A 12,951-nucleotide genomic window follows, 5' to 3' on the forward strand; every position below is an offset into this window, starting at 1 on the left:
CCTAAAGACCCAACAAGAGTGAATGTACAATATCCAATCATGCTTGTATATTAAACGAGGTGACACGTCGACAACCAGATTTGTTTTCTCCTTTTTCATTCTAACAACTAGAAACGTTTGGTACACGCTTGAACGCTGTTCCCAGCAAAGAAACCCACCATTGTAGTTGTGAGAACAGTATCTCTGTCGCCAAACCTTGGCGACATTTTTTATTATGTTCTTCGTTCAACTCCTTGAAGTTAGAGCGCACGTATACCATGCAGCTTTGAAAATAAGCGTTTGACGATCCCCAAATTGTTTGATTGGTTAAACGCAATGCATTTGCCCAGGCCGACTTATCGTTCAGCTGCATGATCACGAAGCATCGAACAGTCATGTTGGTACAAGAACGCCCGATCAGTATTTTTCACTCGTGCTTACTTTTACATGACGTGGACGATAGCTGGTAAAAGCTCATGCTCAGCTATTTTTACGTTACTTCTTTTGCCCTGCCAATAAACATTATTAGGCGCTGGTGCGGTGTCCTTTTCGTCCTTAGCCCTTTAGCGTGAATTTCAGTGAATTAATTTTTATTCGCATTCTGCTCGCCCTGCAGGCACGTGCTCTAAGCTGTCCTACGAGTCGTCGCTACAAACACATGGTAAGTGCGCGGTGCATATGTACACGGTTTCATTCCGACCACCTGGTCCTTTCGCGCACTTTAATCTAAGTGGAGTAGTAAACTGGGCTAGCTATTTGAAATTTGTTCATATTTGAAGGGTATAGCGCTTGATATATATAGCACGGGACAAAAGGAAGACGCAGGACTACCGCGGGCAAAAGTACCGCGTATACTTTCCGATAACTGACAAATTTCATTAGGCCTTCGTTCCGCGTTAGGTCTGTAGCGCCATCTATATGGCGCTTTTGCATGCCACCCCGATTGGAACGCGAGAATCTAACCACCGCTGAAACCATGCAGAAAGGAAAAATATAGCAGGCAGCATTACGTCACGCAGCCAGCCTTGGCAAGCGCACGCTCCGTGAAGCCACAGTGGTGGCCCAACACGCGACCTCTTGCGTCGAGATCACGGAGCAAGAATCGAGCTTTGCTGAGACGTCTGGTTCCCAGTAGCTATGCCAGTAGATTTTATTCGGTGCGCGCTTGTTCAGCTGCCCTGCCGTGGCTCTGCCTGCAGAGCGGGAACACTGAAACCAACCGCGCACTTTGACGTGCGATCACGTGTTGGGCCGCCACTGGCCCAGCAGGTTTCGGCTTCGATCGCGTTGCGGTATGCTCCCTCCTATCTTCTTTCCTTCCTCCATGGCTCAAACGCCGTGATCAATCTTGAGGCAAGACATGGCCGGGCGATCCGGAAGCGCCATCTCGTTTCCAGTGAGTAAACTAGTCCGTGAACATCGTCTATATCGAATTTGGCATGTACATCCCATTGAGACGGAATGTACAAGAAGCCTGAATTGTGTACATTGTATACAAGCGTTTGTATCCACCTAACGAAACGGAATCTCCAACGAAGTTTAGTATACATGCACTGTTGGGTATTCCGTTTCGTTGCATGTACACATCGCCCGGTATCCCAGGTCACGTAGCCCCCTCCACATCCCTTTGTGGTGTTTCCTGAACACTGTGCGCGCCCACGATGTGATTCAGCGTCGCTGAGCACTGGGGCGTCTCCTCTTCATGTCTGTGTGACCTGTTCGAGAACTATACTTCTTGGGAGCGCGGATCCGTGCAGCACGTTTTTATGGGAGAAACATATCTCCTGTATTATTGGTTTGTCATTGACTCCAGGCCAGTTTGTAGTATATAGGCAAGTTAATATATAGCGACAAGTTAATGGCGGCACCTCAACGACTGCGACCGACCATGAGCTTGTAGCAAGTGTAAGCAATATCGTTTTCGCATCCCTCCCTGTCTGCGCGATGTCGCTATGCATGTCTCAGTCAACAGCGTCAAGTGTTGCGTCGGACGCGCGCAAACGCAAATGATAGAGTGTTGGTTCCTTAAAGGGACACTAAAGTGAAAAATTATTTCTTCTGCATCAGTAAACTGCCGTTCTACAACACACAACGATAAGACGAAGCGCAAGAACGCGCAAGAAGCGCAAGAACGAAATACGGGTGGCAACACCTACTTAAGTTCCCGCACCTGGGAGCTGTGACGTCTTGGATTTTGATGGCATCTTCTAGGGCCTACTAATTATATATAGTGGTACAGATTGACTACGTTGTGTTCTGAAGGAACCAAATATTAAACATGGGAAGTTTCGGTAACCTTTATTCAGTCAACGCGGCCCAAATGCGAAAACATACTTTGGAATCCCTGACGTCATGCTGACGTACCGGCGCTGGGGTTACGGCGCGAAATTCAAGTACTGATGCTTGGACCTTCATTTTCTCATCTAATAATCAAACTATTTTATTTGAACTTACTGCCTGCAGGGTTCTCAAACAATGCTTCATTAGTCTAAATTGATTTATTGTTTCGCTTTAGTGTCCCTTTAAGCAACATCTATGTCCACACAGCGCGCAACGAAGAAGTAACGGTGGGGCAGCGCGAACACGCCAAATTGCACAGCTAATGTGACGTCACTAACCGCGTCAAGAATGACTGTTGAACGAATGATTTTTTTAGAGCGGCCAACATTCGGCATGCAGAGTGTACAAGCCGCTGATTACGCTGCGGTGTCGCCAAACCTTGGCAGTGCAGCGAAAACTATGGGGGCCCTTCCAGTGAACCATGGAACGAGAGCCGACTGCGTGCTTTAGGCAAAGAAGCAAGTTCTGTGACGATCGCTAATCCATCTGTAATCCTTCCACTCAACCGGGGTCGCGTACTTAAGGGTTCTTCATCGTCATCGTAATAATCACATCAGCAGCAGAAACAGCTTAAGGACCTGGCAAATCAAAAGCCTCTTCAAATCACAGAACAGGAAGATTAATTAGCGGGCGGTGACGAACGAACCCTTTTGGTTATCTGCACTGCATTGCGTTGTGCAGAGGGCACAAATTGACAATAGAGAGTTTTAGATTAAGGGGCCCCAACGCTTGCGCCCTCCTAATCTAAAACTCTCTATGTAGTATTTCACTACGCAAGCATGTGGTTTTCCTATATACCGTGCGTTTGAGCCGACGACTGTACTTCTCAGATTATGGAAAATAAAGGATTAGAAAAGAAATCATTGTCTTTTTTCTTTTTTCTTTTGTTTTTTTACAAGCGATGGCTTCATCGCAGTTGCGGACATCAAAATACACGTGTTATTTGCCAGTACGATTATTAATAATTGTTCCAAAGCCAGCACATTCATGGACTAACGTAAAAGCACACAAACGAGCACTTTATGTAAAATGTTTGCATTGGCGTTCGTCCACGTGTCAAAGTGCGTTGCCTTTAGGAAAATAGTGGCCAACCGCAAATAGCGCACGAATACTTCCTCATTAAATTAATTTAAGGAAATTCGCTAATTAAAGTTTTATTCATTGGCTTTAGAAAGGTCACGTTGTATTTAAAATCACGCAGTGCTCAAAGCATAACCCATGCGCTAGAAATATTGTGTGTATAGCACCAGTTTCTAGAAATACGAACTCGGAATCTGCCTCGAGTTGCATCACTGTTCGAGCTAAGAATTTCCGTATTATATATTGTGCCGAAACATATCGCAATAGTGCGGAAACATATTATAACGTACACCATTGAATTTAGATGCAGATCTACAGTACTTAATTCATGAAACTGGTGCAAAATACAGCGCTTCTAGAATAATGCATTGCTATAAGTACTGGCTGACTTCACTTCTGCAATTAAAACACACTGTTTGAAGTCAACAATTAAAAACATTACTAATGAAGTTTCGTTGGAGATCGGTCGCATTGACGATTATTGCACAAATGTTTATGTCCAACGTTGTTACGAAGCTGTATCAGTAAAAAATTGTCATTTCTTATTTCGAATTTCCTATTTTTTAATTATCTGAAACAGTCGTCACAGAAACGGGCGCTATAATGTAAAGAGTTTCTCGGCGTCTTTGCCACCATGCACTTCATTAGCACAATATTTCCCAAACCCTGGGTGTACACACTTCCGCGTATGCGTGCAACAAACAGCACGCGTACGCGTAGCCATCTATAGCGCCCGCTGCACAAAGCTGCGGCACTGCTGGGCTGAGCTTGACTATTCTCACACAATGCGGTGACAACGTAAGGCTGTGTATTGCCAAATTTATACAGGAAGCGATCCGACGACAGCGGTTGGAGGGCCACAGCAGCCGCTTGCATGCAAAACTTAATTATTATTATTTTTTAATGACGCAGCACGTGACGCCGCATAATCAACGAGAGCGTAGCCGAGTCACTTTAGAGCAAGAACTTAGAGAAATAAGGGAGGGCTGGCTAATTACTAGGTCGCGGGCAGACGGCAAGATTTCTTCGTTGTCACACGTTGCACGCACGCAAATTAACTCGCACGCGACAAACGGCAAGTGACAAGCGGTGCGCGCACGGCGTCCTACGCCGGCGCTCGTCGCCGGCAGCGCGCGCGCGCGCATCCCGTCCCCTCCCTCGCCGGTCGAGACGCGATTGGTCAGCGCGCCGCCGGTGGGCGTGGCGCCGACCTATTTAAGCGCGCGCCGCGTGCCCACCTTCTCTCGGTGCGCCATGCTTTCCTCTCGGTGCTGTGCTGCGGCGGCGCTCGCGCTCGCGTCCTCGGTGACCGTGTTGGTGGTGGCCTGTGCAGCCGCATCCTCCGGCGCCGAGCCAACGACCACGCCGACAGCGGCGACCACCGCCTCGCCGGCGGGCAGCGCTGCGACGGCGAACTGCACGCGGTGCGGCGGCGCGGTGATGCAGAGCCGCGCCGTGCGTCTGCGGGCCATCAAGGCGCAGATCCTGAGCAAGCTGGGCATGAAGCGGGCGCCCAACGTGACGCGCCGCGCTCTGCCGGGCATCCAGCCCCTGCATCAGCTGCTGGACCGCTACGACGCCGGCATGATGCAGGCGGACGCGCCGTTCGAGCCCGGCGAACAGTACGACGACGACGACGACTTCCACGTGGCCGCCGAGAAGATCATCACCTTCGGGCAGCACGGTGAGCCTTCGCGGCTTGCGCGCGGTGGCCGAGACTGTGCGCCGACCGGTGTTCTCTTTTTTTTTTTTCCTTCTTCCCAGCGAGGGTGTTGAATTCCCTTTAATCCGCATTTCATGCCGCGACAGCGATCTCGAATTCTTTCCTTTCATTCGGAATCAAAAAAAGAAAGTGTTCTTAAATTGCTCTGTTCGCTTCCGACCGATCATCAATTTGGCACATATTATGTATGCAAGCTCTGCAACTGTGCACTCGAATACTTTGCAGATTTAACCCTACCCACCTACGTGTGCAGATATCTTAGTATATTGGCAACGCCACAACGGTGTTATAAAGTGGGAAGTACGTCTCACCTGCGCCGCAGTTCTCCTTTGTTGGCTTTCTCTGGACTCTTGCCCCTATATATATATATATCAGTTGCGTATGGGTTTCTCTCCGGGACACACGATTCTTGGCCACGTGCCTCCCTCTTCTATCGATGCCACTGAAAGTCGCAAGGATAAGCGGTGACTGCCCTGTTTACGAGACGAGACCGCTCTGTGCGTGTGTCACCGCCGCCGCAATATTATGTATTCGAAATGCGGAGCTCTTTCTCAGATATGTGGACCTGGCAATCAGGGCACGTAATTTGAACCGTCTATGCAATCTTGTCTTGACACGCAATAACGATAGTGCATTTATCTTTTAGTTCCGTGTCTAAGGCCTTCTTGCGTTGCATGCGCTTACTTTTTCGTGGCCGATGTTTATATTCCCATTTCAGCGGTAACGTGGCTTTCCAGAATAATTCTCGCTAATGCACTCCGATGCTTAAATTTATTCTTTGACAAAAGAAAAGAAGGCGCGTGATTAGTGTCACATTGGTTGTCACGGTACCTTTAGCAGTTGCGTGTATTGTTGTGTCTTCTTAGCCATAAAATCCACGGAAGGTAGAGACGTCTGATCGTCGGGTGTAACGGTATACTGAATATATATAAGTTCGCGCGTGAACATGGTTATAACTCTTATTTAGAGCCTCATGAATTATATACAAGTATTAACCATTAACTCTACGTGTATAACTCGCGTCAATACCTCGGAACTGCAAGCTTTAATTTCTCTTTTTTTCTTTTTAATTGCGAACAAGACTTGCCTTAAGGCATAACGTCTGGCGTGTATTATATGTCTGCTGTAACACCTGCGTTGTGTGTGAATTCAAGCATTGTTCTGTGGTATCTGTTGTCGTGTACCTGCAGCGACCACATGGTCACGCTTACACGAGCTCAAAGGTCTAAAGTATATATACCTTCTCTTTTCTGATAGCTCCCACCTATAGCGCTTTTTAGCAGACATCTACGTGTTCCTGCCGTGTGCACTGCAAAGTATTTACACCTTTGAAAAGGAATAAGGGCGTAAATCGGTCTATATATAACTCACACCTTTAGACCCTTCTTTAAGGTGTGAGTGATAGACGGGTCACTTAGTGACCTTTATGCCATCGCCGATAGCCTTTTATCCCTTACATGCCTGATTCACATTGAAGGGTGTAAATGGTTTCACTGTGTGGTTCGTGCACCCGCCGGTCCATCTGCCATAGTGCGAGTATTCAATGCCCGAATGTAAGAACGAACGTGAAGCAGCGGCCTGTGCTACATAGAGTCCTGTTACCTTTCGTGCATTTTAGTCGTGTATACCTCGTATATGTATATATGCACACGCTAGATCCTGGTTTACCTGTTGCTATGTGGTGCGAGAACATTAGTGTCACGCCAAGCCTATCGCCATGTTTGAGCATAGGGGCTGCTCCGCACAATAGGATATCTCTCGCCAAACGCAACAGGGGGCGTCCCGTTTATATATATAGACCGAGACAAGCAAGCGTGCATGCAGAAGCAAGAATGCAAGGGGTGCACGAAGCGATACGTGTTGAGCCGCAGCGTTGTTCGAGCAAATGGCGGCCCTATAGCGGTGTGAACACGGAAGCCATCTCGAGCCGTGTGTGTGTGTATATCGCGAGGGGGGTCGCCTCGTCTCTATCGTTTGTTGTGTGCGTGCCAGCGCCTCCTTTTCTCCCATTTTTGGCGCGCGCGCGATAACGCGACGACAACGCGCAACTCGGTTTTTTCTCTAGCCGTTTCCTTTTCCCGCGTTGTCAGAGGTGCTATATACACCGATTCCCCCTACACAGGTGTCCCTTGACTTATCGCTGCAGTCGTATCCTCCTTTCCTTTCTCCTTTCGTTCGCCAATGTGGCGTTCTTATAGCTATATTGCATGCACCCATCACTGTGTATACGTATTCGCTCGCTGTATTCCTGCGCGCATCAGCGGTTTCCTCTCTTGCGTGTCGAATTTTGGAGATCTGTCGACAGTTATCACGATGTCGGACCGTGCGACGTACAGGAATCGTCAGCATGCAGGGACGAAGCGGAATCCGTGGCGAGCCATCGATCTGCGTTATACCGCGCCGTCTTGCTAGCATTTTCCCGCGCCTGGTCTGTCCTTGTGCTTCGTTTCGCGCATTCTTGCAGCGCCTGTCTGCGCTATGCTGGAAAAAAAGTCTCTCTCTCTTTCTCCAGCTATTCGAAGCGTTCAGTGCGCTATCTTTCACGGGAAAAAAGAAAAGAAAGCTCGCTATCGCGCAAACGAAAATCAGCACTTTTCTCTTCATATTTCAGGCGCGGAGACGGATGTTTGAGAGGATATATAGCTGGGCAGAAAGGTTTCGTTCAGACGCGAAGTAATTCGGGTTGCGTATGTGACAACCCGGACAAGCCTGCGGGTGTTGCTTCGCCTGCAGACTTTCTCGTCTAGCAGTGAAGGCGCCCTCCTCACATGTCGCATGCAGGAGAATGCAGCATTCTCGCGAAACCACGCAAATGGTAAATTACCATCTCCGCATTCTCTCTTCTTGAAAATACAAGCGCTTTAGAAAGTCGATGCAGGTGTTGAATATAGTCGCTGGTCAGTAATGGCATGGCAACGACAGAAACATGGGCGGCACTTTAACGGTGAAAGTGCTCAAACCAATTTCGTAGGCGCAAGTTCTCAACCTCCGCGGGAATCATGTCGCCAAGCGAACTTTTCAGTACCGACTTCGATTAATCGCCAAATATATTGTGCGGAATTTTTTGTGTGAACTGCATACGAACTTTGTCGTTGATAGCAAAGGAGCTTAATGATTCTTCGCATTGCGTCAGATTGTTGAGCTCTTTTGTTCTTTGTGTGCACCGGATGAGGACATAAACAAACACTAAAGATGGACAAGTAAGGGAAGAGAGTTGATGCACGCGCGTATGCCATTCGCGTACGATCTTACAAGTCAAGAAATGTGATAGCGCACGCAGCATGTGACGTTGTCATGTTGAACATTGTTATCGCCTCTGATTCAGCCGTTCGCTTCCGATTAACCATACTCGGAAAATTATCCGGAGAGAGTGAGTGTGTGTTTGATTGTGAAGAGGAAGAGGGCGTTTAAATTCGTGTTGTTTTTTCACTTTCTTGTTCTCTTTTCCTTTCGCTTTCTTTCTTGCGCCTTAGCAAACTAATATATCCCTTACTGACGTACTCACGAGGAATTATCGCAATCTGAAAATGCGATTCCACTTGCGGAAACATTAATTAACAAGACAGACCAGCCGTGGTTGCTTAAGGGCTTTGCCGTTGTGCTGCTAAGAGATCGCGGGATCAGATCCTGGCCGCGGCGGCCGCATTACAATGGGGAAATGCAAAAGAAGTACTTGTACCGTGCATAATTGGGTGCACGTTAAAGATTCCAAGTGCTCAAAATTGGCATGTCTCGTAATCAGATCGTGGTTTAGACACGCTAAACCCCAGATTTTTTGTTGTTGTTGTTATTTTATTATTTTTTGCGAAAGGGGATTTAATAATGTTGGACGGCAGGCGGAAGGACCGCACGACGGGCACAGCAAAGACAGTCCCAGCCAGCGTCAACAGCTCGCACTTGTCGCCCGTCAGTGTCCCACTGCTGCGCGCGTTGCTCCATCCCCACCACAGTACCCCGCCGGCGAAGGGAAGCCATCCTGGCGACTCAAGGTCTACGTGAGAATAAGGGGGTCATGATATGGGTTGAGGCGGCTCACGTGGACCGTGCACCTGGCGGCCACGACGACGCTTGTCGGAGGATGGGTTGATCGGCTCAGTAACATAGGTGACGGTAGATAGGCACTCGATGACGCCATACGGTCCTTGGGGCAAACTTAGGAGTCAGGCCAGGGGAATGAAACGGTGTGCGGAGCCAGACGGGGGATCCGATGGCGAAAGCTTCTTCAGTCAGACTGCGGTCGTGGCGATCTTTTTGGAGGGCTTAGTTGCCCGAAGTAAAGGAGCGGGCCAGCTGCCGACACTCTTCAGTATATTGAGCCATTTCAGAAAGCGGGCTAAATTCGGAGGCGTCCGGACGATACGACAATATGGTGTCGAGTGCGGTGCATGGTTCGCAGCCATATAAAAGAAAGAACTGGCAAAAGCCGGTCGTCGACTGTGTCGCGGTATTACACGCATTTAAGGCCGGGATATAGGTTACGGACAACCAGCGTCCAAGCGACGAAATTCGCCCGGCGGCGTCCAAAAATTTGACTCCCGCCGGCCACCATGCATGCAGTCCGACGGAAAAACTCCGCCCGGCGAAAATCGCCGTCGGAAGTGACGGGGGCGCCTCGCGCATTCACCAGGCGTCGCGACGATCGATCTCCCTTTAATTGAGGGGCTTTATCTCCCTCCGACTTCCGGCAGCTCGTCGGTTTTTGTGTATTTTTTTCTTTTCCATCGGAGCCGCCTCGCTGAAGCTTCGGAATGCGGGCGTTTGGGCTAGTTTGGCCGCGCACTTTCGGGCTCTCTGCGCGGGAAAGGGACACCGTTGATCATTACGGTCGAATATCGAGTGTTTCATAGCACGAAAATAATAGTACCAATTTGTGTAAACCTATTTTTGGTCTACAAGCTTAAGTGAGGTACTCACGAAACAGCTAATAATTATAAGTGCGGTGCAATTTCCTTACCAACACTACCGAAGGTTCCATGGCGCAAAATAGTGTGTGCATTGCACTGTTCTTATTATTGCCTTTTTTGTATGTGTGGTGGCGCCCACTTGGGTTCGGGTACAGGGGCCGAAACAGTTTCTCGTTCGCGGTGCCCCAAGCTGTTTATTTTTCCTTTTTTTCTTTATTTTCGCTGTCGACACGCGTGCTCGTAAAATTCGGTTTTCTGCTTCTTCGGTCAAAAATCGCCCCGGCTCTATCTTCAACAATAAGTCCCTTCTGCTCGAGTGCCTTGAGGGAAAAGAGCGATGACAGATAATAGCTCGAAGCCGACCATGCCTGGTCTTCTATATAGCTGTTCGCGCATCCGTGTGGGCCCAGGCGGCGCACGGAATACATCGAGAAGGAGAGCCGCTGACAGGCTCATTTCACGCTGAATATCGATTATTCTATCCTCTCCGGCTGCAGTACTGAACGCTTGTTGTTGGGGAAGACTTTAAAACAGGAACTGAAACTGAAGCAAACATGAATAGCAACACTGACAAATACGCGCCGAGCGCACGGCGGCATCCGCCTGTCTTTCGCTGAAAGTAGCGATGCCAGGGAACCATCGGCGTCGTCCTGCCGCGTGTATTCCTGCCGTGCGAAGCTCGCCATGAAAGTTCGCTCCATGTAACCCGGGCTTAAGTGACGGAGGGAAGGACGGCATCCAGTTAGAGTGGTCAGACGTAATGTACATACAATACATTACAATATGTTTATTTAACATCTTTCGGATGTTGGGTGCGCCGGCAAAAAGCCAATGAGAAGGCTTGACGAGGCCGACGCATCGTATACAGCGGCTTGGCAGTGGTACACGAAAACATACAAAGATACAGCGGGAAAGCATTTTCAGATAACAAACATAAGATAACAAACACTAGATAACAAAGTTGGCATTCTTTAGCTACATATACGTGCATCGATTGAGATTCTTTGTTTAATAAATGAGGGAGGGTGTAGCACAACATTTGACAACCATAATTAGTACAGGTCTTAGGTACAAACCGTTTCAAGCTAATTCGTGTTGAATGTTTAGGCTCTTTGCGTTTTAATGCGGACAGCATGGCTCCCAGCGTTCGATTAAAGCGCTCCGTTAGTCCGTTGGTCTGCGGGTTGTAGGCTGTAGATGTGCGGTGAACTGTACGGCATGGACGAAGGAGCTCATGAAGGACATTGGATAAAAACACACGGCCTCTGTCGCTGAGTGGTTCGCGCGGTGCGCCATGGCGGTAGACGAAATGACGTAAGATGAAGTTCGCAACGTGACGAGCACCAGCCGAAGGAAGCGCAGCCGTTTCCGCATACCACGTTAAGTGGTCGACGGCGTCGATGACTCATCTGTCACTAGCGACAGAGCGCGAAAGTGGGCGATAAAGATCGATTCCGACACGGTTGAAGGGTCGTGCAGAACACGGTAAATGCTGTAGGAGTCTGGGCGAATGGGGAAATGGTTTCCGTCGTTGACACAATTGGCAAGACCGAATGTATTTGCAGACATATGTGTACATGCCACGCCCGTAATAACGTTGTCGGAGCCGCTAATACGTTTTCAGCTCACCAGCGCGCGCATGTTGAAGGTCAGCGTGAAAGCATGCGCACACATCGGACCGCATGTGGCTAGGATTGACGAGCATCCAATTAAGGTTATCCGGTTGATAGTTGCGATGACATAATTTAGTTCGTCCCGTATCGCGAAATGCGTGGCTTGGCGGCGACGTGCACGAGGGTGCAGCGCTGGGTCGGCGACGCGCAGGTGACAAAGAACGGCGGCGTGGTGAGGGCGAGCGATGGAAGGGTTGAAAGGCGGAGTCAGGCTGGGGGTCTCGGGCGTACACATCAGATGGCGCGTCCTGCGGCGTGTAGTACTTCGGCCGGAAAGAATAGCCACGGTATCGTGGTGCACCCGGGGCTGCCGCGAACCGCCGACGACAGAAGGTGCAACGTGACCTGGAATTCCACAAGCGTGGGATATCGCTCGGTTGTCAGCAGTGCGCCACGGACTCACCATGTGATGCTGTCCGCCAGGGAATGGCGCCGGTGGCTGTCGGAGAGGTTGAGGGGCCAACGCTGCAGCAGTCGACGCGGTGGCTGTGCAGCGGCAGCCGCATATATGAGTGAGTGGTGCGGCAGCACCTCGAAGACCTGCTCCGGAATAACGTGATAGATCACGCTAGATTGTGCGTAGGCACTTCCTCGCGTACATATTCTTTGATTTGTGACAGTATAGCATATTGTGGTCAGCACCTATGGTTAAGGCGGCGAGGGAATCGTCCGTTGTTTTCGGCCGCCGAACTAAGACGCGTTGTTTACGTAGCTCATCAAAGCTCTGGCACAAGGTCGTATAAGCTCAACGACAGTGCGTGGGTCCTTGGCCAGCAACATTTGAAGGGCATCGTCGTGAATGCCTTTCAGGATGTGTTCGGTCTTCTCTTTCTCGAGTCATGGAAGGATTCAGGCGCTTTCACAAGCCGATCACGTCTTCTGTGTAGCTAGTAAATTTTCGCCTTGCTGCTGCGCACGTCCGCGGAGGCGCTGTTCGGCGCGGAGTTTGCGCACGGCGGGGAGGTCGAACACGTCTGTGAAGCGTTTCTTGAACGCACTCCGCGTGGTACGTACCACAGGCTTGCGATGTCTTTGAGATAAAACGCACATTCTGTAGTTTCGACTGGTCGTCCCACTTATTGTGGCCGCTCACCTTTTCGAATGTCGCCAGCCAATCTTCCACATCGTGGTCATCTGTTTCGCTAACGAAGGGAGGGTCGCGCTGGCGCAGCGCGCCGGTTACGAAAACCTGCGGGGATTTGGTGGCGGCCCGCTGGGTGGTTTCGTCAAGCGTTGTCGGGGCATAGCGTCC

The 12,951-nt window shown here is 49.6% G+C and overlaps 1 protein-coding gene across 1 annotated transcript in view; it reads left to right on the forward strand.

The window, feature by feature from the left end:
* The first annotated feature begins 4,653 nt into the window (after positions 1 to 4,653).
* The window catches only part of LOC126542415 (growth/differentiation factor 8-like), a 114,528-nt gene continuing 106,230 nt past the window's right edge, over positions 4,654 to 12,951 (forward strand). Inside the window, exon 1 of the mRNA XM_050189479.3 lies at positions 4,654 to 5,083. Coding sequence (XP_050045436.1) covers positions 4,654 to 5,083 — 430 coding nt within the window. The remainder of the gene's footprint in view (positions 5,084 to 12,951) is intronic.

The sequence above is a fragment of the Dermacentor andersoni genome, chromosome 2 (genome assembly GCF_023375885.2).
Source record: "Dermacentor andersoni chromosome 2, qqDerAnde1_hic_scaffold, whole genome shotgun sequence".
Lineage (NCBI taxonomy): Eukaryota > Metazoa > Arthropoda > Arachnida > Ixodida > Ixodidae > Dermacentor > Dermacentor andersoni.